We start from the raw sequence: 26,520 nt of genomic DNA on the forward strand, positions 1-26,520 counted from the left end.
TTTCACAACAGAAGCTGGAAGTCCAGATTTTTATGTGACATTTCAAGATATTTAAAATAACCTGGAGTCACCGACTCATTCGTGGCCACGAAACTTATAAACACACCTGCATTCATGCCTCCTCTGACAGGCTCCCCAGCCAACACCCCTCCCTCACCTGTGTCCAGGTCTCATTGTCTCCTACCTTCTCTGGGATTTTGCTTTTGTAGTTCACCATTGTGATCTGAATTCTGACCCAGCTGCTCCTGATGCTGCTGTCACCAAGACTGGATTTGCCTTGCAGCAAAATCCAAAGGGTTTGGAAGCCCTTCGCCTAGGTGACCTCTCTCTAGCCTCCAGCGGCCTCCTCCTCCCTGAAGCGCGTCTTTCCTCGGCTCCTCTATCACCTCCACCTGGGGCTTTCCTGTCCAGTCCTTGCACCTCCACTCTCCAGTCTTGTTTACAGGCCTCCCTCGGTGCCATCCCCTAATGTTGGTGTCCCAGAGGCTTCTGTCCCAGGCCCTCAATTTCTCACTCCACACTCAGTTCTTTGGGAAGATCATCCACTCCCCCATAGCTTCAGAAGCACAAGCGGATAGTTCTCAGCTCTATGTCTGCAGCCTGGCCCTCTCCTGAGCTCTCCACGCACACAGCCTCCTTCCTGCTGGGCACACACTGCTCACAACTCGGCAGACCCAGGACTACTCCCCCAGCACGAAGCTGCCCCCAACACCGCATCTCCCTTCTGGGAGTATGCCACTGTCATCTAGTCAGTGTCAAGCAGAAATCGGGCTGAGCTCATTGATTCCCCGACCCACACTAGTCAACAGGTCCTGTATCCTCTGCCTATTAAGTCTCTTGAATCCATCACTTCTCTGTCTCCTCTGACACAACTATGGTCCCAGGTCACCACAACCCGTCACCAGGACAACTGATGCGCAGGCCTCCAGTCTCACTCCCGAGTTGTCTAGCCAAACATCTTTCCAAAATGCAGGAATGTAAGCGTGGCCCTGTTTCTGCCCCACCTAACCTTGCCCTGGTTGCCCCTCCCTTGGACATGTCTAAACTCCTTCACAGGTGTGAAAGGCCCTTTCATCTCTCAGGCCACTGCTCTGGCCTCTCATCCCCGCTCACTGGGAAATGAATAATGCTGCGCTCCAAGTCCCACGAGAGGCAGATGGGAGTCAAACCCAAGACTACTCACTGCAAGCTCCATAGGCTCCCCATTATCCTACCCTCCCCGCTCACCGCCAGGCAGCCCTAGCTCTCATAACTGCCTGGGCTGGAGAAGGGCAATACAGAGACTTCTGGACCAAGCAGCCTTAAGAAAGGACTTGTTGCAAGTGTGATGTAAAAGCAACCTTCATCTGCAGTGGATGTGCCACCTCCTTCCTCACGCCACCGAGCTCCGAATCCCCCGGGTGAGTTGCAGAGACCACGCAGAGCTCCCAAACCCACGCCAAAGGACGGCCTGCCCCCCTTCAGCTCTAGTCTGTGACACATGGTGTGAGAGAAATGCACCCCAATCTTCCTTCCTTATACTTCCGAGCTAGAAGCAGGAGCCAGGATGGTGGCTTAGTGAATAAATATATTACATTTTTATTTGGGAGAACCAATTAACAGCAGCTGGCTAAACGTAACTCACCCAGGACAGAAGGGGAAGTGGAGGGGGCTGGTCTGTGTGTGGATGGAGGTGGGACAGTGGCTAAGGAGAGTCAGGGGTTCCCTCCCCCAACTCATTTAGCAGCCCCAGAACTTTCTGATTTTAATTTTAATGAAACTTTTAAGTACATAAATAACCACTCTTTCCCGCCCTGGGTCCAGGAATTATCTGCTTTCCAGCGGGGCACCTGGGTGGGAGCCTTCCAAGAACTTCAGCTCAACGGTTCCCAGCAAGGGTTCGCTGAGTCTCTGTCCTAGGAGGTCTGAGCTGGGTATGCTGTGCGGACGCAGACACTGCGGGAAGGAAACAGGAGTCCCGCGAGGCCAAACCTTCGGGCAGCAGCCCAGGCCGCCGTGCTCACCCCAGGCGGTCTCATGGCACGGGCCTCTCGAAACTGTGGGCAAGAAAGGGTCCTGGTGAGAACTAGGCTCAGAAGAAGAGCGGGGGCGGCGCCGCCTCGGGGGGAGTGGACCAGGCTGGGGCCGCAAGGGCGGCGTCCGGAGCCGCGTGGGCGGCTTCGCCGTGAATGAGCTGGTGCCGCACCAGGTGGGTCTTGCGGCTGAAGCTCTTTCCGCACTGCGGGCAAGAGAAGGGGCGGGAGCCTGTGTGGATCGCCTGGTGGCGGACTAGGTTGGTTTTGGAGCTGAAGCTGCGGGCGCAGACGGCGCAGGCGTGGGGGCGGCTGCCAGTGTGCACCGCCTGGTGGCGGCCCAGGTGCGACTTGCGGCTGAAGCGGCGGCCGCACTGAGCGCAGGCGAAAGGCCTGGCGCCGCTGTGGGCCCTAGAGTGGGCGACCAGATTGGGCCGCGAGCCGAAGCGGCGGTCACACTGCGTGCAGGCGAAGGGCCGTTCGCCCGTGTGCACGCGCCGGTGCCGCGCCAGGTGCTGCCCATGGGCGAAGCCGCGCCCGCAGTCCGGACAGAAGAAGGACCGCTCGCCCGAGGGGGCGCGCTGGGGCGCCACAGGATCGGATCCTGGGCCGCAGCCCGGTCCGCCAGGCGCGCTGGCCAGGGGCTCGGGGGCGGGGGCATCCACGGTGGCGCCCAGTGCGCACTCATCGCACCCAAAGGGGCGACCATCGCTGCGGTGCAGACACTGGTGCGTGGCGAGGTTCTTTTTCCAGCCGAAGCTCAAGCCGCAGTCGGAGCAGGCGAAAGGCTTTGGCCCGGGAGGGGATGGGGTCGGGGACGGGGCAGTGGAATGAGGAGAAGCGGACGAGTCGGGAGAGGGCCTGGCCGGGCCGGCCGCCTGGTGCACCCTTTGGTGCCGCACCAAGTGCTGCTTGTGCGTGAAGCTGCGTGCGCACTGTGCGCACTGGTAGGGCCTCTCGCCCGTATGGATGCGCTGGTGCCGAATCAAGTGCGTCTTCTTGCGAAAGCGCTTCTCGCATTCCGTGCAGGGGAAGGGCCGCTCGCCGGTGTGGGTCTTTTGGTGCGATCCCAGATGGATCTTCTGGCTGAAGCGCTTGCCGCACTCCGCGCACGGGTAGGGCCGCTCGCCCGTGTGCGTGCGCAGGTGGCGGGTCAGATGGGCCTTCTTGCTGAAGCGCTTGTCGCACTGGGAGCACGGGAAAGGCCGCTCGCCGCGGTGGCTACGCTGATGCAGCAGCATGTGGGCGCGCTGCGTGAAGCTGCGGCCGCAGTCCGGGCAGGCGCAGGGGCCCTCGCCCCGGTGCAGCCGCTGGTGCAGTCGCAACGTCAGCTGGTCCCGGAAGCGCCGCTCACACTCCCCGCAGCCGTAGGGCTTCTCCGGCGTCGGACCCCACCCAGACAGCGCGAGCCCACTCAGTGCCCCCGGGGCCCCTGGCTCCAGTTTGTAAGCGGCAGCCAGATGCCCCAGGTCAGGCGGGGGAAAGGGGCTGGGAAGTAACGATGGATGCTGGGGCCATTCGACCTCCTCTTCTGCCTCCTGATCTTCGTCCTCCACCTTCACCTTCCGAATCATCCACTCCTCTCCTGGAAAGTCAAAACAAGAATTGTCTATTGAGCTCCACGTGCGGCAACGTTTATTTAACCACAGGATCTCTACTTCCTGGAGCCCTGCGGTCTGGCTCTGCTCTCCACTCTACCTAACGCTTCCTGGGAGTGACCAAATCCTCAGCTCTTCTCAGGCCTCCTCCTGCACTCTCGGAAACCTGTGATGCGTGTGAACACCACACCCCTCCCAGGGGCTTCTTCCCCGGCCTGGATGTGCCCAGGAGCCCTCCGGCACCCCTGAAGAGGAAGGTTGCCCAAGCTTCAGTCCTCCTGCTTCGCTCCAGGTTCACATCCCTTTGGTGGCTGGCCCAGATCTTCCTGCTCCAGCAGTGCCTTTCTGGGACCTCAGTCTCCATCTCTGGTCCAGCAGCTCTCCTTGGTACTGCAAACTGGCCGCGGCTCAGCAGCTTTCTCACCACACACCTGAGCTTCCCAAACTGAGCCCTGGCTGACTTTAACCTTAGGACTAGAGCCTCCTTCCCTGGTGGCCTTGAAAACTTGATCTTTGACATCTCACCTGGGCTGCTTCTCTTGCTCTCTAACCTCCTCCCCCAGCCCACCTTACCTCTAGTGGCCACGGAACCAGGGTGCCCTCGTATTCCTGCTACTCCCTTACAGCCTGAGGGGAAGTCCCATTTAGGAAGACAATGATGGAGTTTACAGGGTCTGGGTAACTAGTGAACACTGGCTCTGGAGAAACAGGGATGGCCGTCTGGGGGAGCCTCAGCCTAAGGGCAGGTCGCTGGGGGTTCCGCTGGATTGTTGCCCCTGTCGGGTGCTGCAATGGTCCAGCCAAGAGGAAGGAGCCCGGGGTCCAGATGGGAGGGTCCAACTTAGGTTCTCCTCTGTCACTAACTAGGAGTGTGACTTTGGTTCAGTCACTTAACCTCTTTGAGTTACGTTTCTTAGTCCGCTAAGAAAGTTTGCCCTTTGTGTAAGAGTTGGACCTAGTTTAAAGCTCCTACGCCTGTGCTGCATCATCAGCTCCTGGGGAACTTTGAGAAAATGCACAAATGGGGGCAAGGCCCACGAATGTGTTCTCATCTTTAAAGCTCCCAAAGTGATTCTCATTTGTGAATCATTTAACCAGATAATTTGGGTTCCTGTCTGGCCTGAGCCTTGATTCCATCGCACGTGGACTTCCACAATCAGAGGTACTCCCAGTTTCTTCTATCAGTCCATTGACTCCAGACCCCTGTCTGGAGTATCATACTGTGATACTGCTTTCACCTTCATTGTGGCACTTTTACTTTTCTACTCAAGAACCATCAATAGCTCCTATTTATTTATTTTTAATTGAGTCAGGGTCTTGCTCTGTCTCCCAGGCTGGAGTGCAATGGAATGATAATGACTCATTGCAACCTCAAACACCTGGGCTCAAGTGATTCTCTTACCTCAGCCTCCCAAGCAGCTGTGACTATGGGTGTGCACCACCATGCCCAGCTAATATTTCTTATTTTTTCAGAGATGGGGTCTCGCTGTGTTGCCCAGGCTGGTCTTGAAATCCTGGCCTCAAGCAGTTCTCCCACCCCAGCTTCCTGAGTCACTGGGATTACAGGCATGAGCCACAGTGCCCAGCCCAGCACCCTATTATTTGAAGATAAAACAGGTTCTAGCTGCATCTGAAGCTCACCCCACCCTAGTCCAACTTTCTTTCTCCCATTCAGCCAAGCTGCTCTCTTCCCCTTTCCTGCTTCAAGATCTTCTCAGCCTAGAACGTCTTCCCATCCTCCACCCCACCCCTTTCAGAACTGAAATCTACACCTTTCTTAAAATGCAGCACAAATTAATGTTTTTTGACAAATTCCCAATGCATGCGGATCTTTTGGCATAAACTCCTATAGCACTTACTGTTAACACTTTTGTGCTTATTTGTGACGCCTTTATACTGTTCTTTTAATTCTTTGTTCTAGCTCATATTAAGGTCATCTCAACCAGATTTTATCTTCTGAGGTATGGACATTTTGTGTTCCATTTCTTTTGTGTCTAATAAGAAAGGTGTCTTTATGTGTCTGATAAAAACGGGGACTGCCGCCACTTATCGAGGACCAACTGTAGATGAAGTGTTGGACACACACTGTCACAAACCTTCACAAACCGAAGCTCCTGGAGGCAAGGTGGCCTATCCAAGGGCACTCAGCTAGTAAATGCAGAACAAAGATTCAAACCAGGTCCAGGTAACTCTACAGTTCATCTCTTTCCACTGTACTTAACACAGCCTGTATGTAGTAGGCACTCAATAAATCCTTGCTGAATAAATGATACCCCTCAGGCAAAAGGTAGTAAGGATGGAAGGAAGTCGTGGTGGGATTGTTGAGAGAGAACGAGCAGTTTCATCACTCTGGGTATGAGGAGATGAGTTGACTACAGCAGATGTGGAGCATCTGGGTCCCCTCACGATCAGTGGAAGCTGGGGAAGGCGGCATGGCAGGGGAGAGGCAGTGAAAATGTTGATCAAAGCCATGTATCTTCATGGCAACGGTAATTACACTTAGACTGGGGGAAACAAAGAGGAGGAGGCAGGATTTCTAGAAGGCATTTGAGGGGAGGCTGTGTTTCTCTTTGGTGACCAGCCTCTCTGACTCCTGCCATCTACAGATGTGAAATTCCCTTTCGGCACTGAAGTTCCACAGCAGAAAGGTGTCAGGGCCTGAACTCAACTTGGGTTGGAAGGGCCTGGACTGCCTGTCTTGGGGGATTACCTGCCTCATGAGGTAGCAGCTCCGGAGCTTGCTGGGCCCTGTTCCCTTGGCCTGAGCCCGTGGTGGAATGAAGTGACGGGAAGACTCACCTGGGCAGGCGCCCACAGGCTGAGCCTTCTGTGCTGTGCACGCCTGGCCTCTGCAGGGAGCCTCGGCTTGTTCTGTGTGGGCACCTTCCTCCGGTGTAGGGGCCTCGTGCCCTGGCAGAGAATAGGATACCTCAAGGACTCTGGAGACATCACAGATGGCCAAAGGGCCCCACTGGTGCTGGGAAGCAGGAGCATCTGAAACCCTGGCTCCAGCAGGGCCCACAGGGTTCCTCCCACATCCTACCTGAATTAAGGGACTGAGTTCCCAGCTTCCCTGGGGCTGCCTCAGACTCCTTCAAGCAGGGCGGCTGCTAAGGGTATGTATGAGATGGACTACAAGGTTACAAGAGCCACCACTGTGAGGAGTTTCTGGAATATGTGTATGTAAGACAGTGGAAGCAAGGAAGTCCCCTGACCTGACGCCCCTAGGAGAAGGGCTGGGGCCTTCCCAGCCCCCAGATGGACCCTGGTTCCAAGCAAATCACTGGGGAGAATCAGGATGTCAAAAGCCAGGCACATTCCTGCCTTAGTGCTCTGTTCTGGCTGTACTCCTGCCTGAAGCACTTCTCCCAAATCTGCTGAGCTGCCGCCTTCACCTCTTTTTTTTTCTTTTTTTATTTTTCTTTTTTTAGAGAAAGGTCCTCTGTCACCCAGGCTGGAGTGCAGTGGCACGATCATACCTCACTGCAGCCTGGGCTTAAGGGATCCTCCTGCCCCAGCCTCCCAAGTAGCTGGGAACACAGGCATGAGCCACCACATCCAGCTAACTTTTAATTTTTTGTGGAGACAGAGTCTTGCCATGTTGCCTAGGCTGGTCTCGAACGGGGCTCAAGCAATCCTTCCACCTTGGCCTCCCAAAGGGCTGAGAATACAGGCATGAGCCACCATGCCCGGCTTCCCCCAGCTCCTTCAAATCCTGCACAAATCTTACCTTCCCAAAGAAACCCAGTCTCATCACCCTATTTAATCCTATAACATGCCCCACCCACCCCCACCTGCAGCAGTCTCGGCCCCCTTCCACCCGCTTCACCGGACATTATCCTCTCCCCCAGAGCTCTTATCACCTTTGAACATAGTTTATAAATTTCCTTATTTATTGTTTGCTGACTCTCTGCAGTCATTAGGATTAAGCTCTTGAAGGTAGGGATCTTTGACTATTTGGTCACTGAGATATTCCAAATGTTTAGAATAGCATCCCACACATAATAGGTGCTCAATAAATATTTGATGAATGGAAGGAAAGAAGGAAGGAAGGAAAGAAGGAAGGAAGGAAGGAAGGGGGGAGGGAAGAAGGGAGGGAGGTAGGGAGGCAGGAGGAAAGCAGGGGGACTCCTCCCTGAGCCTCTCCATGGTTCCTGTTACCTACCTGAGCACACCCCCAGTGCTCTCTCTTCCCTAGAAGAGGACATCTGCTCCTGGGCATTATGGGATCCTTCCCTGGGCTCACTTTGGGGGGCCATCTCTGGCTGTCCCACAGAGAATCCTGTTACAGGCAGAAGGATGGGTCCAAGTAAAGCATCCAGTACGGAACAAGTAATCAGAGGCGGGGGCTGTTCCCCTTCCCAGCCTGCCCAAGAGACTTTTCCCAACCTGCTCAGGAAGGACAGGGTCTGTCACCAGCATGGACATGGACAGGTATCAACCTCAGTCCCTCTGAGTTGAGTCAAAAAGGACAGAAGGAAGAGATAGCATAGATGTAAATATGACTGTGCTCTGAGTGCTCAAGTGCGCATATGGTCTAGAGCGCAGCCTCCACCATGTTCCAGGCATTCAGACACCCCATGCTACAGAAAAGGAGGCTGACCTACAGGCCCCTGGGGCCTCAGGGTTGCAGCCTCCTGAGGGTGGCTCTGCTGTCTGAGTTGTAGATGCCCCTGAATCCTCCTAAGCTTTTCCCCAAGTTCCTTCATTTCTGCAGCTCACCCAGGGAGCTGAGGGCCTCCAAGGTCTCTCTCATGGTAACCCAGAGTAGCTCCTCCTGGGGATCAGGCCACAGACCCTACGGAGAAAAGACAGCCTTGTTCAGATTTTTCCCACGCCAGCTTCCACCTGGGCTCTGGCTCTGCCCAACCTCTCCATATGGGCTCTTCCAGGAGCTCCAAAGGTGACATCCCCAGGTACAGCTGGGGAAAATTAGGGAAACTGGGTTTCAGAAAGCCAAGAGATCTTTGAAGGTGGCCCAAGAAGGCCTTGAAACGATTTCTGTCAGCTCTGGAAACCAGCCGCGCCACCCCCTCACCTGGCAGGTCTCTCACCGCCAGCCCCGGCCCATCAGCACCGCAACTCCACGCCCCGGTGTCCTTGCCTGGGAAAGTGCAGGAAAGATTCGATTCTCTGGGGAGAGGCTTGAGGGTGGGAGCCCAGGGTGGGGAGTGGGAAACTTCATCTCCTAGGCCCTCCAGCTGTCACTGCCCGAGCTGGTGAAATAGGAGCCAGCCCAGGGGCGGGAGTGAGTGTCACTTTAGGGGTACTGCTTGGGGAGGTCCTCGAGAGGATCCTCTTGTGGGCAGAAAATGACCGCCTCTCCCTAAACCCCTACCACAAAACCACCTCTCACCCGTGCGGGGCTGCCCAAGGCCCGGACACCGGCCCTGCTGCCCCTTCCCTACTCCGCCTTCCGCGGCTCCCCCGCCCCTCCCCCTGCAGACTCCCCTCCCCCATCTCCCCGGCAGCCTTCCCCCTGCCCCGCCCCTCCCGCTCCCTCTGCCTTCCGCCCTCTCTCCCCTGCGAATCGGGCCGGCGCCTGGGCTCCGCCCCCGGCCCCGCCCCTCAGGCTCCGCCCGCCGGCGCCCGGCAGGGCCAACCCCTCCAGGCCCCCTCCGGGTCGGCCCTCCCCTGCCACCGCCTCCCCTGACCCTACGCTCCGGGCCGCCTCGGCGGCAGCCTCCCCTCCCCCTCAGACTCCAGGCTGCCTTTCCCTGCCCTCCCGGTTCTCCCCCGCTCCATCTCCCTCCCCGGCTGCACACCCTCTCCCTTCCTTTCCCCCTCCTCTTTTCCTTCCTCCCCAACACCCGCCCTCCTCCTCTCAGCTCTTTTCCCCAACCCAGTTCTCCTCTCCCCTCCCTCCTCTCCTCCCCCACCCCGGTTTCCCTTCCTTCTCCTTTCCTCGCCTCACCTCGGTTCCCTTCCCCTCCCCCTTTCCAGCCCTCCCCCACGTCTCCCCACCGCCCTCCCCCTCCCTCCCTCCCTTCTGCAGCTCTCCTTCCCCTCCGAGGCCCCCGCCTCCCTTCCCCCTCTGTCTCCCCAGCAGGCTCCAGCTTCGCTTCCCTCCCCGTCCCCAGTCCCCAGAACCGCTCTTCCCCTCCCCCCTCCCAGGCCGCTTCCCAGCTCCCGGGTCCTCCGGCCCCCAAGCCTGGGGGTCTAGGGCTGACCCGCTCGCTCGGGACCTTCCCGCGGGCCCTGCCCTCCCCACCCTGTCTCCCCTCCGAACACCCCTCCGCGCCTCTCTCCGCCGCCGCGGCGCCCCCTCCCTATTTCTGCTCCCCTCGGACTTCTCACCCCTCCCAAGTTTTCCTCCCGACGGGACCCTCAGCTCCACCTCCCTACCCCGCCGCCCTCCCAAGCAGCTCCGATCGCAGACTTCACTCCAGGTCCCGGCCCCTCCCCAGCTCCGGGGCTCACCTGTCAGCGCCCTCTTCTCCCGCCCCTCCCGAGCGGCCCGGTCCCCAGCGCCCGCTTCTTCCTCCCCTTCCCCCTCGGCCCCCTCCCACACTCCCTCTCTCCTCCCCTCGGGGCCCGCCGGCCCCCTTCCCACCTGCCTCCCGCCCGACCCCCTCCCAGCCCCCGCCCTTCCCTCCAGCCCTCACCCGCCGGTCTCCTCTACCCCCACAGCCCTCACCCTGCCCGCGCCGCCCTTGCCCTCCCTTCCCCCCAGCCCCCGCCCTCCCCCGACCCGCGCCCCTCCCCCACGCCCGCCGTCCGCGCCCCCACCCCCGGGGCTGTCACCTGCGCGGAGCCGGCCGTGACCCAACCGCGGCGCTGAGGGAGACGCGGGCGGGGCCGCCTGCAGCGGAGCCTCCCCGGCCCTTACCTGGCTGGCCGGCCGCTCCGCCCGCGCCGCGGGGACCCAGGCGCCCGGGCCTCCTGCCCCGCCGGCTCTGCTCACAATGGCGCTCGCCGCCTGCAGCTCGGGTGCTGACGGCCCGAAAGACTGACAGACTGACAGCCCCGAAACTTCGCGGGGAGGAGAGGGATAGACGTGCGGGGAGCCGAAGCCGGGAAACGGCGCCTGCAAGGGAGGAGGGACCGAGGGAGCGGGCGGAGAGCCCCGGCGCACCGGGCTGGGGGAGGCAGGGGCAGGGGGTTTCAGGAGTGGGGTCCCGGGAGGGAGCACCGCGGGCTTAGGTGGGCAGGTGATGGTCCTAAGGCTCCGAGCCCGGAGTAGGTGCTGGAAGTGGGAGCTCAGGACGGGGGAGGGGAGGGGAGGGGAGGGGTGGGGAGGGTGATGGGAGAGGGAGTGGAGGAGGGCGAGGAGGCTGGGGAGGAAGGGCACTCGGGCTGCGGGGAAGGGTGCCAAGGGAGGGTGCTCGCGGCCGCGGAGGGAGGAGCTGGGGAAAGGTGGAGCGCGAACGGGTGGGGGGGGGGGGCGAGGAGGAGTTGGGGGAACGAGGAGGGGGCGTGTCGTGGGGGGAGCCAGCGAGTCGTGCACTGCCGTCTCTAAGTCGCCGGTGCCAGCCGGGTGTGCAGCGCCGCGCTCGGGGGTCGGTCTGGGAAACTCTGGCCGCGCCCCCGTTCTCCACCCGGATTCCACCCGGATCCACCCAGACCCGCAGCCCCTCGCCCGGAGTCCCGAGGACCCGATTCGAAAGCAGCCGCGTGAGCTGTGGGGGCAGGCGGGAGAGAGGGCTGGGCCCCTGTACCTGCGAGAACGGGTCCTTCGAAGTAGAAACTGGGGAGAGGACTTTGAGCCAGGTCCCCTGGGAGAAGGCCGGGCCGGGTCGGGAGCTCCAGGGGGCAAGGCTGGGACCGGGCTGGGCGGAGATTCTGAGGGCGGGGTCCGGGGGAGGGTCTGGGAGGGGGCTGCAGAGAGGGGAGGGCTCTATGGGCGGGAGACGATTGCTGGGGGGCCTGCTGGCCCGGACACCACCTGGAGTTAGATGTGGAGGGCAGCCCTCAGCCCTCAGCCCCAGCTCCTCAGGGGACTCCACTCGCCCTCCCTGCCCAGGTTACGAGGTTTCTCCTCGGCCTCGTTCCCGCTGCGCCCAGTCCTGAAAGCTCCGGAGATGCTGAAGTCTGGACTGTTAGTTCCCGGTCTCCTCTCCATGAACCTTCTCCAAACCCCTGGGTTCCAGCTTCCTCCCTTCTGCCCCTTTATGGGAAACGGTGACTGCAACTCGGGTCTCTTCCCAATCCCGGTGCTGCCTGATCAGCCCCGGTTTGAATCCAGAGCTGAGAGTGAGGCTGGGAAGGGGAGGGTGTGAATGGCCCTTGAGCTCCTGCTACCACAGCCCACCACAAGGATGAGTGCCTGGAAGAGCGCCCATCCCTCGGGCTCAGCTGTGAAGGCTCCTCTGCCTCCAGGATGAAGGGAGCCCCTGGAGTAGCATGTGTCATTGTGCGTGCTGGGGTGTGGCCGAGCACCTGTGCCAGTGTTGTGAGACTTACAGTGAGAGTGTGCATGTGTGTAAAACAGGAAAGGGGGGTGTCTGGGTGTGCGTGTGGCTCTTTCTGAGGACCCCAGAGCAGGAGTTGATCCCCGCCATCGGTGACCCCCTGAGAGACTCACTCTGGGCCCTTTTTTGGCCCTGGGACCAATGGTGAACCCAGGAGAAGGAGAGCCCGGCCCAGCTCTGGTTAAGAGCAGCCCCCTTCCTTCCCTAGGTGGAATGACTCTACAGGATACTCGGAGGGATATCAGGTTTAGGAGACCGAGGCTGCATTCCAGCCCGGGTGTCCGGTGTGCTCAGAGCTCTGCTGGGACCAGGATAGACCCCGGATTCCCCTGTGGAGCCTGTCACTGCCCCTCCCAGCCAGACTCTCGGATTATTTCATCCGGCTTAGCTCTGCCCCAGGGCTGGGGGAGCTGGCTCCCCTGCCCACTCCTTCCAGAGGGTCCTCTCATTCCTCAGCATAGGCTCCCCAGTTCTAGACCCCAGAGACTCTAGGAGACCCTCGAAGAAGGAGACAGGGTGGGCCCTGCTCCACGGTGAGAGCACTGGGGGAGCAAGAGGCTGCCCGGGCCCCCACGTGCTTCTCTGGGACAGTCTGTCCACCCTCCAGCCACACATAATCATCCCCAGCAAGAAAATGGACCCTGGAGAAAAGGGTACATGTTGCCCACCCATCTCCACACACTCAGGAACCCTAGCTACCCTAGAAGCGCTCCCGCTTACTGCCCCACACTCCTGAGTTTGGGCAAGAGAGGGGCGGGAGGCAGGGGAGCACCATCCAGGCAGAAGTTCAAGGCTGGAAGACCCCATCAGTCATTTACCCAGGAGCTCTTAACCTTTTCATGGGGTCATGGCCCTCTTGAGAATCTAATAAAAGTTATAGAACTGTCTTCAGAAAAATGTGCACATACAATTTCAAAGAATTACTGGAGTCTGAGACCTATTTGTGCGTCCCTGGGAAGTCCCTGAAATTTTTACTGGGAAGGAAATTGAGGCCCAGAAAGGGAGGGTGGCTTGCCCAGAGCCCCATGTTAATTTGTGGTAGTGCCTGAGAGTGTGAAAATACACAAACACACAAACACACACACACACACGGAAACAGATGCACTGGAAGGGGACAGGAAGGAGACTGTTTCCAGGGAGAGCTGGCCTCTGAGGGGCTGGTGTGGCAGGTCCAATCCGGTTGTGAGCAGCTGGTGCCCTGGGGCATGAGACTGGAATAAAGACTCCTCAGCCCCCAGAACTGGCCACTGGGCTGCGGGGAGGCTGCGTGGGGCAGGAGAGAGCACTGCTGGCCTCTCTGTGCCCCCTCTGCAGCATCGCCTCTCTTCAGCCCAAGCCTCACGTCCCCCAAAGGTTCCCCGGGGGTGAGGGCACCATGCTGCTCCCTGCCCTCCTCTTTGGGATGGCGTGGGCCCTGGCTGACGAGTAAGCAGCCCACCCTGGACCCCTCTGACAAGGGTCCTCCTTCTGCTGCATGCCCAGGGACCCTCTGGGGCATCAGACTCCACGCCCCCCACCCCCGGGGTCCTCCCTCCACCCCCGCCACTTCCCATGAGTGTCTCTCCCTACCTTAGCATCCTCCTTACTTCAATAACCACCCCTGGGAGTGGCGTCATAGGACAGGGCTTTTGGTGACAGAGGGAATGGTGGCAGCAGCTGTGGTTCCCCATCATGGGCAGGCGGTGGTGTGAGTGGACAGAGACCATCCGTGTGGAGGAGGAATTAGCACCCCGTCAGGAGGACCTGGTACCCTGTGCCAGCCTCGACCATTACAGCCGCCTGGGCTGGCGGCTGGACCTGTCCTGGAGTGGCCGCGCGGGGCTTACCCGGTCCCCAGCGCCTGGGCTCTGTCCTATCTACAAGTGAGTAAGGGTGAGAGCCTGGGCTGTCTGCCGGGCAGGAAAGGAGTGACAGGCCGGACATCCTGAGAGTGGGGAGGCTCTGGAGGAAGCAGGCATTTGGGAAGTAGGTTTGCCGTGGGCCTGGAGAAGGGTGGAGCGTGTGAGATTAGGGTGGGGGGTGAGTGAGTGCTAGGGTGGGCAGGACAGGGAGAGGCCCGAAGCCTGCTCCTTCTACCCACCCCCCGCCCCCAGTCCCCGTGGTCTGCCCTCCCAACATTATTCTCACTTTGCATGTGGGGAAATTAAAGCCGGGGAAATGATGTGATTAGAGTAGCTGACAAAACTGAATGTCCCCAGCCCTCCCCAGGGTGGGACTGGGCTGAACGCTAACATCTCCTCCCCGTTTCCACCTGCTCGGTGGGTGCAGACCTCCAGAAACCCGGCCTGCCAAGTGGAACCGGACAGTGAGGGCTTGTTGCCCAGGCTGGGGGGGTGCCCACTGCACTGAGGGTAAGCACCTGAGTGCGTTTGGAGAAGCGGTACCTTCTGGGAGTCCTGGGCAGGGGATGTTAGCTCAGATTTGTGGTTTCAGGCAGAGAACCAGGGCTGGGCTGAGAGCTCCAGGCTACTCCATATTCACTGCCTGGGTCTGCTCCATTCTCCCCGCCTACCGCAGCCCTTGCCAAAGCCAGTCCTGAAGGCCACTGCTTTGCCATGTGGCAGTGCCAGCTACAGGCAGGCTCAGCTAATGCCTCAGCAGGAAGCCTGGAGGAGTGCTGCGCCTGGCCCTGGAGACGAAGCTGGCGGGATGGCAGCTCCCAGCCCTGCCTCAGCTGCTCTAGCCGACACCTGCAAGGTGGGTCCGCAGACTCCAGCCTGCCAGATAGGCACAGTCCTGGCCATCACCCCTTCCGCCTCCCCAGGCACTCCCACGTGGAGTTCTTGTGCTCTGGGTCCTTCTACAGGGCCCATACTGGGCCTGTCTGCCCGTGTCCTGTCTCCCTGCCTCCCGCTGTGCCAGGAGCCCTGTGTCCTCACCCTTCACCTCTGCCTCACACTCAGAGGCTCACAGTTGATGTGTCTCTCCCAGGCAATGCCTCTTCTCCAGCCCTTCTGCAGCCCCTGGCAGGGGCTGTGGGCCAGCTCTGGAGTCAGCACCAGCGTCCCTCGGCCACCTGTGCCTCCTGGTCGGGCTTCCACTACCGCACCTTTGACGGCCGCCACTATCACTTCCTGGGCCGCTGCACCTACCTGCTGGCGGGTGCTGCGGACTCCACCTGGGCTGTCCACCTAACACCCGGGGACCCCTGCCCCCAGCCTGGACACTGTCAGCTGGTGAGGGAGGGAGATGGGGCAGCCACAGGGAGGAGGCTGGACAGGGGAGGAAGAGAGCCCCGGCCCCCTTTTCCACTGTGCATCTCCTCAAGGTCCAGGTGACTATGGGACCCGAGGAGGTGCTGATCCAGGCTGGAAATGTGTCTGCGAAGGGCCAGCTGGTACCTGAAGGGCAGTCTTGGCTGCTCCACGGTGAGAGCACTGGGCGAGAAAGAGGCTGCCCGGGCCCCCACGTGCTCCTCTGGGACAGTCTCTCCACCCTCCAGGCAGGGTCAGAAAAGGAGCAGGGGGCAGTTTGGGAATGAGCCCACAGTGGGCCCCCAGCCATTGCTGTTGGGAGGCACTGAAGCGCGGAGCTAGTGAGGGGCCAGGAGGAACCAGGCCTAGTCCCAACCCTCTGCAACTACCCCCACCAAACTCTCGCAGCACCAGCTCAGACAAGTCCCTCTACCTAACTGCCCGAGCCTCAGTTTCCCTGCCAGCCTCAGAGGAGTGCTGTGAGGTAGCACTTTGGTGCTAAGCAATGGGAAGCTCTCCTAACAGGAACTTTGTCCTGGCGTGGCTGCAGGGTGAGGTGGGGGTGAGCTTCCTGCGTGTATGCCTGTGTGTGCACGGGTGCAGTGTGTGCATGTATGTGTGTATGCATGTGTGCGCACATGCACGTGTGTTTCATAGTTCACTTGAAGTTTACTCTCTCCAGAGAGTGTCTGCAGCTTTCATGAGCTCCTCAAAGGGAGCTGTGATGGAAATCAATCACTCTGCTGTAAAGCATATACTTTTGGTATAAAGTGCAGAGCTCTCTAGAATGTGAGAATTGTGTGAGTTATTTCCCTTCTCCTTTCCATCCCTGGGTAGCTGAGCCCAGCTGTGGTAGTGGGAAGGGTGAGAATTGTGGCTGCAGGGGTCAAGTAACCTCTTTCTGTGCCCAGGGCTGAGCCTGCAATGGCTGGGGGACTGGCTGGTGCTGTCAGGGGGCCTGGGGGTCGTGGTGCGGCTGGACAGGGCTGGCTCCATCTCCATCTCTGTGGACCACGAGCTCTGGGGACAGACACAAGGCCTCTGTGGGCTCTACAATGGCTGGCCAGAGGGTAAGTGGGGTGTGGTTGGTTGCTGGTGTAGCAGGGAAGGGAAGACCGGAGGCCCTAGACCCAGCACCCCTGCCTCACCCCTTCTCAGATGACTTCATGGAGCCAGGCGGAGGGCTGGCCATGTTAGCAGCCACCTTTGGAAATTCCTGGAGGCTCCCTGACTCGGAGGTGAGGCTGCCGCTGGGGCCCCTCCCTCCCAGCTGCCTGTGCATTCCCAGCTTTTCAGCCTGGCTCCTGACTCCTGCACCTCCAATCCCTTGTCCCAGTTTCATCGCTGGCCTGTTCCCTAGGACAGGGACCGGCCCTCTCCCAGATCCTCAGGGGCAGAGGGCAGGCCTTGGGGTCCCACAGAAAGCCCGGCTGCCTGTTGCGAACTAGCCATCTGAGGCCAGCATTGGCGAACCAGTTAGTCATTTATCCCCACCACTGCAGCCCAGCGTGGGGCTGCCACCTCACCTCTCTCCCCAGCCCCAGGATGTGGGCAGTGGGCCTGAAGGTGGGGCCCTGGTGCTGTGCGAGAGCAGGAGGCATTTTTCTGGGGTCCTGGTTAACGTCCCTCATCACTGCCACCTGACCTGATGTCCTTTGTCTGCAGCCTGGGTGTCTGGATGCGGTGGAGGTGGCCCAGGGCTGTGACGGCCCCCTGGGGCTCACAGAGGCAGATGTAGAACCTGGCCACCTGCGGGCTGAAGCCCAGGACGTGTGCCATCAGCTGCTGGAAGGTCCATTCGGGCAGTGCCATGCCCAGGTATGGGTGGGGTGGGGGTGGTATCTGGCACCCAAGGGAAGGTGATAGAGAAGTGTCAGCAAGCTGGTCTGGCCCTGCCTGTGGGTTACCTTGGGCCATCTGTCAAACCCCCACCTCTCCATCCTTGGCTTTATCTCTGGGAAATGGCCCGCTCATATATGTAATCTCTGAGGTCCCTTCTGGGGCCGATCCGTTTGGTTATAAGTTATGGAGTGATGGAAGCAGGAGGTAGGGGGTGCTGGCTATTTGCTGAGGGGCCGTCCTTTCCTGCAGGTTTCCCCTGCTGAGTACCACGAGGCCTGTCTCTTTGCCTACTGCGCAGGGGCCATGGCAGGCAGCGGGCAAGAGGGGCGGCAGCAGGCTGTTTGTGCCACCTTTGCCAGCTATGCCCAGGCCTGTGCCAGGCGGCACATCCACATTCGCTGGAGGAAGCCTGGCTTCTGCGGTACTGCTCGGGCCTCCCCCCGCCGCGGGATTGATTGAGGGCCTCCCCACCCTGCGGGATTGACTGGGGTCTGGCGGGGGACTACAGCTCACTCCTGTGCCCACAGAGCGCCTGTGCCCCGGGGGCCAGCTCTACTCCGACTGCATCTCCCTCTGCCCACCCAGCTGCGAGGCGGTGGGTCAGGAAGAGGAGGAGTCCTGCAGGGAAGAGTGTGTGAGTGGCTGTGAGTGCCCGCGAGGCCTCTTCTGGAACGGCACCCTCTGTGTGCCTGCTGCCCGCTGCCCCTGCTACTACCGCCACCAGCGCTATGCACCCGGTGACACCGTGTGCCAGCTGTGTAACCCCTGGTGGGTCCTTGAGCCATGCTGGGGGTTGGTGGCCACGTGGTGCCCTCGGATCCCTCCCCTCTTTTCAACCTGCTTCCCCTAAGCCTCCAGCCCATTCCGGGTCTTCCTCTCGGAGACTGGGACTGCTGCTGGCATGGCTGATGGCCTTGCTGGCTGACCTCTACCCCTTCAGCAGGAGGGGCTTCCACGGGAGGGGAGGAACAAGGGCTTTTGGGGGGTCACCTCCAGCTCAGGGGTCATCTCCACCCCCTCAGGGTGGAGCTGATGCCAGAGCTCACTGTCTCACCCATGTATCCGCAGCGTGTGCAGGGATGGCCGCTGGCACTGTGCCCAGGCCCTATGCCCCGCCGAGTGTGCCGTGGGCGGGGACGGGCACTACCTCACCTTCGATGGGCGGAGCTACTCCTTCCGGGGTGGTCAAGGTTGCCGCTACAGCCTGGTGCAGGTGGGCAGAGGACGGCCTGCAGGGGTGGCACTCTGCCAGAGTAGGGGCACTCCTAGAGGGCACAGTGGGGCTGACTGTAAGGAAACCCCTAAATAAATAAGCAAAACCCAGAGTCTTCCCAGGAAAGGCCAAGGGAGGACCAACACTGGGGGCATGGCTGTCACAGGCCTCGAGGCCTCCCGCTGGGTTCTCACCTCCTCCCCAGCTTCCCTGTGAAAGTCCCTCTGTCATCACCACCCAGCCCAGGGCCGCTAACCAAAACCCATCTTCAGTCCTGTCTGCACAGATGGGACAGGCTGGGCTTGTTATAGACTACTTCATGCAAAACAACCTCAGGAGAAATAAGAGGCCCTGCTCCCACCCTAAACCTCCCTCAATGAAATGAGCTCACTTCTCAAGTTCAGGTGCAGGCCACGATTTTCCCAATCATCTGGGGTCCCCTGAGTGATCTCTCCATTGAACTATTGGACCATTCCCACTCCTCTCATAAGTAGTGATGGGGTGAGGAGGTCCTGGGAGCACAGTCCTCAGAGAGGCTGTGCCTGTCCATGGGGAGGGAAGAGGACAGTCATCTCCCCCAGCAAACACAGTCAAAGATGCATGTGTGTACACACACACACACACACAGGCTGCACCAAAACACAGAAATCTGCATGTGAGTGCACGCATGCGCGCACGCACACACACACGCACAGACTGCACACCAACACACAGAAATCTGCATGTGCGCACACGCATGCGTGCACATACACACACACACACACGTACACATACACACACAGGCTACAAACCAACACAGAGATCTGCATGTGTACACACACACACAGGCTACACACCAACACACAGAGACTTGTATGCATCCACACACATATACATGCACCCATGTACACACTTACAGAGATACAGACATACACATGACACACTCATGTATGTGCATGTAGATTTAGCATGTGTGTATACATGCACACACATATGGGAGAACATACATATCCATGAGGAGAAAAGAAAGGAGTCATCTCACCCCAACATGCAGACACGCACTTACCTGCACACACTTGTGAACACACAAACATGCACACACACCTCCACATGACACCTGTGTGCACACCCATGGCCCTGCACACACATACACACAGACATCCATGCATGCCGGCCCATGGTGAGGACGAAGCCCCTTACCTGGCAGAGAGTCTGGCTGGCCGGAAGGTGGGCAGCTGCCTCCGGGTGTGTGCTTGAAGGTGTTCCGTAGGGAAGGTCTCCAGAAGCCTCCCCGGAGGGGGTCGGCCTGCCTGGCCCCACCAAATTCCCCCTGCCTGCCCCAGGACTATGTGAAGGGACAGCTACTGATCCTACTGGAGCATGGGGCCTGCGACGCTGGGAGCTGCCTCCACGCCATCTCCGTCTCCCTGGAGGACACCCACATCCAGCTCAGGGACTCAGGTAGCCTCTGCTCTGCACTCTTGAGGCAGTCCCACGCCTCCTGTCACTGATCCCCCTCCACACTACCCTGTGGCTTTGGAGTCCAAACGCTCTTCCCCAGACTCCTGCACCTGAGCACACTGCCTCAACTTCCCCGGCCCTCTCATCTCTGAAGCAGACATACAGAGTCCTGAGGAGATGTTCCAAGGCATCTTCTGCCCCGTCCTGGGGTCAGATACAAGTCATGCAGCTATGAGGGCTTGAAAGGCCTCGAGGCGTGACCAGACCGGGCAGGCCACTCTCAGCAGGGTCCCTCCAACCCTCCCCAGCCAGCTCCTGGCTCGCCATCTAGCTCCTCCCACACACTGATCACAAGGGTGCGGGACTGGAAAATCTGTGTGCCAAGGGTAGTCCTTGGGCTGCAGGGGTAGGGAGCTCAGGTGGACACTCTAGTTGTCCCCAGCAGCCCACCCTGACATGGGACCTCCTACTTCCCACCCAAGCTCCTTCCCTTCTGGCAGCCCTATCCTTCCACGTGCCCCACCCCCACCATCAGGCCCCCTGTTCCAGGAGCTGTGCTGGTCAATGGGCAGGATGTGGGCTTGCCCTGGATTGGTGCTGAGGGCCTCAGTGTGCGCCGAGCTTCCTCCGCCTTTCTGCTGCTGCGCTGGCCTGGGGCCCAGGTGCTCTGGGGACTCTCTGACCCTGCAGCCTACATCACCCTGGACCCCCGCCATGCCCACCAGGTGTGCCAGTGAGGCGGGTGTGTGGGGGAGCAAGGGTGCAGTGGGACTGCATTCAGCTGTCTTACGTGCGTGCCTGGGGCCCAGGTGCAGGGTCTGTGTGGCACCTTCACCCAGAACCAGCAGGACGACTTCCTGACACCAGCCGGAGATGTGGAAACTAGCATTGCTGCCTTTGCTAGCAAGTTCCAGGTGGCCGGCAAGGGAAGATGCCCCTCTGGAGACAGTGCCCTGCTCTTTCCCTGCACCACCCACTCCCAGTGCCACGCCTTCGCAGAGGCGGCCTGTGCCATCCTGCACAGCTCTGTCTTCCAGGTAGCTGGGTTGGGCTCCTCCCACATCCGTAAGATGGGCCAACACCTGCCCTGCCCTCCACCTGGGCTCTTGGGAGGATCAAGGGAGACCAGACAAGCCCAGAGGTGGTATTGGGGACCAAGGGGATGTAGACTCCGTGGAGGAGAAGTTGACCCATTTCCCCATCTCCTCCCAAGGAATGCCACAGGCTGGTGGACAAGGAGCCATTCTGTCTGCGCTGCCTGGCAGCCGTGTGTGGCTGTGACCCCGGCAGGGACTGCCTGTGCCCGGTGCTGTCTGCCTATGCGCGTCGCTGTGCCTGGGAAGGTGCCTCACCTCCCTAGAGGAACCAGACCCTCTGCCATAAGTTCCCTCAGCCCAGCCAACCCCACCCAGGCTCCTCTCCTCCTTCCTAGCCCATCCCCCTTCCAGGAATGGCTAGGGGCCCAGGGTGCATCTCTACCCTTGGCAGACTGCCGGGCTTTTCTTCCTGCAAAGGCACAGGGGGTGTAGGGTATGGGGTTCAGAGGGGGTGGAGAGAGCCAGCGGTGGCTATGCCCCTGACCTGTGTGTGTCCCTGTGCCCAGCTGTTATGTGTCCTGGTGGCCAGGAGTACCGAGAGTGTGCCCCAGCATGCGGTCAACACTGCGGGGAACCAGAGGACTGTGGAGAGCTGGGCAGCTGTGTGGCTGGTTGTAACTGTCCTCTGGGGCTGCTGTGGGACCCTGAGGGCCAGTGTGTGCCCCCCAGCTTGTGCCCCTGCCAGCTCGGAGCCCGTCGCTATGCCCCTGGCAGTGCCACCATGAAGGAGTGCAACCGCTGGTGAGGGCAGTGGCCTTTGGGGCAAGAGGAAGAATGTGGGGGTGAAGAGGTAGCTTGGGAGACAACGGGCGGGGTGTGCAGCCTTGTTGGTCGCAGCATGCACGCTGAGGGGGACAGAGTGCTGATCACTTCCCCTCGGTCGTAGGGCACTTTAGGGTCCATAAAGCACTTTCGTGTGTATCATTTTATCTCGTTTTACTTTCCTACCATAACCTCATAAAGTAAGAAGCGGAAAAATTGTTCCCATTTTGCAGATGAGGAAGCTGAGGCTCAGAGAGGCTAAACAGCTTGCAGAGTCACACAGCTTGTTCACGAGAAGTGAAGCGAAGGCGGGTTATGGATCTGTGCAGGCAGGGCCAGGATCCAGGGCTTGGTGAAGGTGGGGGCCGAGGATGCAGGCTTCAGTGCAATCCCTCTCCTACCAGGGCTGGGAGTAGGGTGGTTCAATATCTCTGTCCTGCTCCAGAGCCTGGAGGATGGCGCTATTGGAGCTGGGACAGAAAGGGTGACAATGTCTATTCCAGGCATGTCAGTGTGCTGGAAACAGCCCAACTCCCTGTGCTGGTGACTGGGTGTTGGGAGCTGAGATGCTCAGGTCTCCAGCATCAGGGCTGGGTTTTCACTCAACATGATGGGATCTGGACACCTGGGAACCCAGTGTCTGGGTTCCTGAGATTCTCACCAGGTCAGACCAGGTTCCTGGAAGCTCGGACTTGCCTCTTACTCCTTCTCAACCTCCTGCAGCATCTGCCAGGAAAGGGGCCTCTGGAATTGCACGGCTCGCCGCTGCCCTCCACAGCAGGCATTCTGCCCCAGGGAGCTTGTCTATGCCCCTGGTGCCTGTCTCCTCACCTGTGACAGTCCCAGTGCCAATCACTCCTGCCCTGCAGGCAGTGCTGATGGCTGTGTCTGTCCACCAGGCACGGTGCTGCTGGTGAGTCCAAGAAGGAGCTGCGTCGGGGAACAGGATGGCCTTCCTTAAGCCAGGGCACTGCCCTGGTCCCCTCGCAACCCTGCATGGTGCCCTTTATCCCTGCCCTCTGCCCAGGACGAGCGCTGTGTGCCTCCTGACCTCTGTCCCTGCCGTCACAGTGGGCAGTGGTACCTGCCCAACGCCACCATCCAGGAAGACTGCAACGTTTGGTATGCCCAGCTGCCGTGACCTCCAACCCTTTGACCTTGTGGCCCATGGCTCCCCACACATCATCCTTTCCTCCACCAGAAGGGGTCGGGGTGGAGGGGGCTGGGGTATCCAGATTGGCCTGGGCCAGGGGAACCCTGCAGGACCCCTCCACGCTGAGGGCTGCTGAAATTGCCTGGAACCCGGACCAGCTGCCTCCCCTGGATCCAGCCCCCAGGGCCCTGTCCTCAGTGACTCTCTTTCCCCCACCTTGCCCATAGCGTGTGCCGGGGCCGGCAGTGGCACTGCACAGGCCAGCGGTGTAGTGGGCGGTGCCAGGCTTCAGGCGCCCCCCACTATGTGACATTCGACGGACTGGCCTTCACCTTTCCTGGGGCCTGCGAGTATCTGCTGGTGCGAGAGGCCAGTGGCCTATTCACAGTCTCTGCCCAGAACCTGCCCTGTGGGGCCAGCGGTCTCACCTGCACCAAAGCGCTGGCCGTGCGACTGGAGGGCACTGTTGTGCACCTGCTCAGAGGTGGCTGCAACATTGAAGGGTGACATTGCCAGGGAGGGGCACACCTGTATGGCTTCCCAGCTGTGCAAGGTGGGCGGGGACGGGGTTCCCTGTGTTTGCTCACTGCTGGCCGGCTCCTTACTGGACTTGGCTGCCCTCCATGCCATGGGGTTGGTGCCTCTCCTCTTGGTTGGGACTCATAATACCAGAAGGCTCCCAGAAATTAAGTCCCAGAGAAGTCTAATGACGTGCCCAAGGTCACATAGGTAGAGAAGCAAAAGAAGGGCTGGACGGGGGAGCTAGAGAGCCTCATGAGGATCTGGAGGACCCTTTCCTCCAGGTTGGGCCTGAATGCCTCTCTTCCTCTACAGGCCGGGCAGTGACGGTGAATGGGGTGAGCGTGATGCCCCCCAAGGTCTACACAGGCCCCAGGCTGAGCCTGCATCGTGCTGGCCTCTTCCTGCTGCTCTCGACCCGCCTGGGCCTCACCCTGCTCTGGGATGGAGGTCAGGCCCCTGCCCTCCCTCAACAATTGGAGCCGTGCTCCGCCTTAGCACCATAGGGTTGGACTCACCCCAACTTCTTTCTCCCAACGCCTGACCCTCCCTCCTCCTGGTCTCCCTCCACTGAGCCCCTGACACCTCCACAGGGCAGATTTCCAGGCTGAGAGCTAGGCTGACAGCCAGGCTAGGACCCTGAGCTCTCACCTTACCTCCCTGCCTGGCTGGCACTCGCCCTGCCCCGTGCCCAGCCCAGTGCCACCCCTACCTCCCAGTCCATGCAGGAGGTCCGAGTTTCCAAATTAGGTTTTTGGCCAGGTGCAGTGGCTCACAACTGTAATCCCAGCACTTTGGGAGGCTGAGGTGAGCAGATCCCTTGAGCCCAGGGCTTTGAGACCAGCCTGGGTTGAACATGGCAAGACTCCCTGTCTACAAAAAATACAAAAATTAGCTGGGCGCGGTGGTGCGCATCTGAAATCTCAGCTACCTGGGAGCTAAGATGGGAGGATTGCTTGAGCCTGGGAGGTCAAGGCTGCAGTGAGCCGTGATCACCCCACTGCACTCTGCCTGGGCAATAGAGCGAGAAAAAAAAATTTTTTTAATTAGGTTTTCATAATTATCTTTTTCATCATTATGAAAGCAATCCTTCCACACCAAGGGAAACATTGAGAAAATATCAAGTTTTAGAAAGGCGAAATGAAAATAAATCTCCTAACTTCCCATCACCCATATAAGCAGTTGGCTTATATGTTATATCTAACCGCTTCTGCGGAACTGAGGGAAACCCAGATAACCCCTATATGGACTTGGCTCTGAGCCGCTGGGCCACCCTCCCAGCCTGCCGCCACCGAGGCTGGTGCTGCTGGGCCTCACAGTCCATCCCGGAGTCTGGTTTCCCGGAATCTGACCTGATGGAGAATTTCCCTCCCCCTCAGCCCTTGGCTTGGTGTTAGTTAGGAAAATAGGCTCCCACTTCCCACCTTGAGCCCCCCAAATGTAGGTCTCTTCATTTATCATCGCCAATCATCCCCCCACAAAAGAGGTAACCATACCCCCTGGTGGGGGTGGCACCTGGTGGTGGTAAAACAGACCCTGAGTCTTCTGGCCCAGATAAGGGCTGGTGGGGTCACTTTTAACCATGCTGCCACCAGGGACTCGGGTCCTGGTGCAACTGTCCCCTCAGTTCCGTGGTCGCGTGGCTGGGCTGTGTGGTGACTTTGATGGAGATGCCAGTAATGATCTGCGGAGCCGCCAGGGTGTCCCGGATCCCACAGCTGAACTGGCCGCCCACTCCTGGCACCTCAGCCCCCTCTGCCCTGAGCCAGGAGACCTGCCACACCCCTGCACAGTGAGTGCGGGCGGGAAAGCAGGAAGGGAGGTTCCCAGAGGCAGGGCTGGGGAGGGTGTCCGCTGGTCCACTGTGCTGGAGACGCCACCCTCTGCCTTCAGATGAACACACACCGGGCTGGCTGGGCTCGGGCCCGCTGCGGGGCGCTCCTGCAGCCGCTCTTCGCATCATGCCACGCGGAGGTCCCCCCGCAGCAGCACTATGAGTGGTGCCTGTATGACGCCTGCGGGTAAGGAGGGGCCAACCTGGAGTGGGGTAGAGGTGGGGGTGCCGGGACTGAATGCTTCCTCCCACAGCTGCGACTCAGGGGGTGACTGTGAGTGCCTCTGTTCGGCCATTGCCACCTACGCAGATGAGTGTGCCCAGCATGGGCACCACGTGCGCTGGCGTAGCCAGGAGCTCTGCCGTGAGTGTGCCCCGCCCTCAGTTCCCAATGCTAAATCCTGCCACTGCCACAGGCTCCACTTCTTGAAAGAGCTTCTCCTGTCCCACAAGATGGCCGTTCATTCATTCAAGGGCAAGCTGTGCATTGAGTGCTTACTCTGTGCCAGACACTTTTCTAGATGAGCCATATATGCAAGAACGGCTGCCGAGTAGAGCTGACATGGTACACATCGGCCCAGGGGGGGTCTTGCTCAAGGTCTACACCAGACACCCCCTGCCCTCCATGGTGGTCACCTTGGCCAGCCAGCCTGGTGTGGCTGCATCCTTTTGCCCTTGTGCCTCAGTGATCCAAGGCTCTCTCCTCTCCACCCAGCCCTGCAGTGTGAAGGGGGACAGATATATGAGGCCTGTGGCCCCACGTGTCCCCCCACCTGCCATGAGCAGCATCCTGAGCCCGGGTGGCACTGCCAGGTGGTGGCCTGAGTGGAGGGCTGCTTCTGCCCCGAGGGGACTCTGCTGCACGGTGTGTAGAGTGACAAAGGGCAGAGGGGAGGGGCACTGAGACTGGGAAGGGGCCACTGTGCCCTTTTGCTCTGAGCCCTGCACTCTGTGACCTCAGAAGGAGCCTGCTTGGAGCCAGCTTCCTGCCCCTGTGAGTGGGGCCGCAACTCCTTCCCGCCGGCGTCTGTGCTGCAGAAGGACTGCGGGAACTGGTGAGTGGGGAGGTCACCTTGGGGGGGACCTATTGAGGGAGCGCTGGGCCAAGCCCAGCCTGTGGCTGATCCCAGGACACTGTGTGCTCAGCACGTGCCAGGAAGGTCAATAGCATTGTGGGGGTGACGGTGGCCACTGTGAGGAGCTTGTGCCTGCTTGTGCAGAGGGAGAGGCCCTGTGCCAAGAGAATGGGCACTGTGTGCCCCATGGGTGGCTTTGTGACAACCAGGACGACTGTGGCGATGGCTCTGATGAGGAGGGTGAGTGTCTTTGCCCGTGTGTGGAAGCGACAGGGTTGGTCAGTCCTTGCACATGTAACTGAGTTTCCTGGGGCCAAGGCAGCTGTCCTGGAGTGGCTTCTTTAGCTGCTGCTCCCATTGCCAGGGGCT

At 59.8% G+C, this 26,520-nt stretch overlaps 1 protein-coding gene and 1 pseudogene across 5 annotated transcripts in view; one reads left to right on the forward strand and one right to left on the reverse strand.

Moving 5' to 3' along the window:
• Positions 1-1,735: 1,735 nt before the first annotated feature.
• On the reverse strand, positions 1,736-10,541 carry LOC100456611 (zinc finger protein 467). 4 transcript variants are annotated; one of them, XM_024249854.3, is made up of 5 exons: positions 10,440-10,540; positions 8,333-8,408; positions 7,776-7,892; positions 6,410-6,520; positions 1,736-3,597 (listed from the first exon to the last, which is right to left on the reverse strand). In XM_024249854.3, the coding sequence occupies exons 2-5, from the start codon at positions 8,364-8,366 to the stop codon at positions 2,072-2,074; spliced, it is 1,788 nt and encodes a 595-aa protein (XP_024105622.1). In that variant the 5' UTR covers positions 8,367-8,408; positions 10,440-10,540; the 3' UTR covers positions 1,736-2,071. The 4 variants fall into 4 exon arrangements, with proteins under 4 accessions (XP_024105622.1, XP_054416709.1, XP_054416712.1 ...); XM_054560734.1 differs by lacking the exon at positions 10,440-10,540 and adding an exon at positions 10,031-10,117; XM_054560737.2 differs by lacking the exon at positions 8,333-8,408 and having other exon boundaries at positions 10,440-10,541.
• A 483-nt stretch (positions 10,542-11,024) lies between these two features.
• Positions 11,025-26,520, forward strand: part of SSPOP (SCO-spondin, pseudogene) — a 60,639-nt pseudogene continuing 45,143 nt past the window's right edge. The window contains exons 1-26 of the transcript XR_008527618.1: positions 11,025-13,883; positions 14,290-14,372; positions 14,539-14,718; positions 14,953-15,197; positions 15,290-15,389; positions 16,127-16,285; positions 16,374-16,453; positions 16,881-17,033; positions 17,307-17,478; positions 17,585-17,825; positions 18,126-18,270; positions 19,593-19,710; positions 20,260-20,435; positions 20,520-20,747; positions 20,924-21,089; positions 21,314-21,548; positions 22,293-22,482; positions 22,597-22,691; positions 22,950-23,206; positions 23,557-23,691; positions 24,837-25,033; positions 25,135-25,262; positions 25,330-25,439; positions 25,791-25,940; positions 26,037-26,130; positions 26,222-26,391. The product of XR_008527618.1 is annotated as an SCO-spondin, pseudogene (transcript). The remainder of the gene's footprint in view (positions 13,884-14,289; positions 14,373-14,538; positions 14,719-14,952; positions 15,198-15,289; positions 15,390-16,126; positions 16,286-16,373; positions 16,454-16,880; positions 17,034-17,306; positions 17,479-17,584; positions 17,826-18,125; positions 18,271-19,592; positions 19,711-20,259; positions 20,436-20,519; positions 20,748-20,923; positions 21,090-21,313; positions 21,549-22,292; positions 22,483-22,596; positions 22,692-22,949; positions 23,207-23,556; positions 23,692-24,836; positions 25,034-25,134; positions 25,263-25,329; positions 25,440-25,790; positions 25,941-26,036; positions 26,131-26,221; positions 26,392-26,520) is intronic.

Source organism: Pongo abelii, chromosome 6, assembly GCF_028885655.2.
Source record: "Pongo abelii isolate AG06213 chromosome 6, NHGRI_mPonAbe1-v2.0_pri, whole genome shotgun sequence".
NCBI lineage: Eukaryota > Metazoa > Chordata > Mammalia > Primates > Hominidae > Pongo > Pongo abelii.

Bases quoted from the DNA above. Each gene is read 5' to 3' on its own strand.
- LOC100456611 (XM_024249854.3), bottom strand. From the start codon at position 8,366: ATGAGAGAGACCTTGGAGGCCCTCAGCTCCCTGG. The intron at 6,521-7,775 runs GTAGGTAACAGG...ATTCTCTGCCAG, and splicing joins AGCACTGGGGGTGTGCTCAG to GGCACGAGGCCCCTACACCG. The intron at 3,598-6,409 runs GTGAGTCTTCCC...TTGACTTTCCAG, and splicing joins GCCTGTGGGCGCCTGCCCAG to GAGAGGAGTGGATGATTCGG.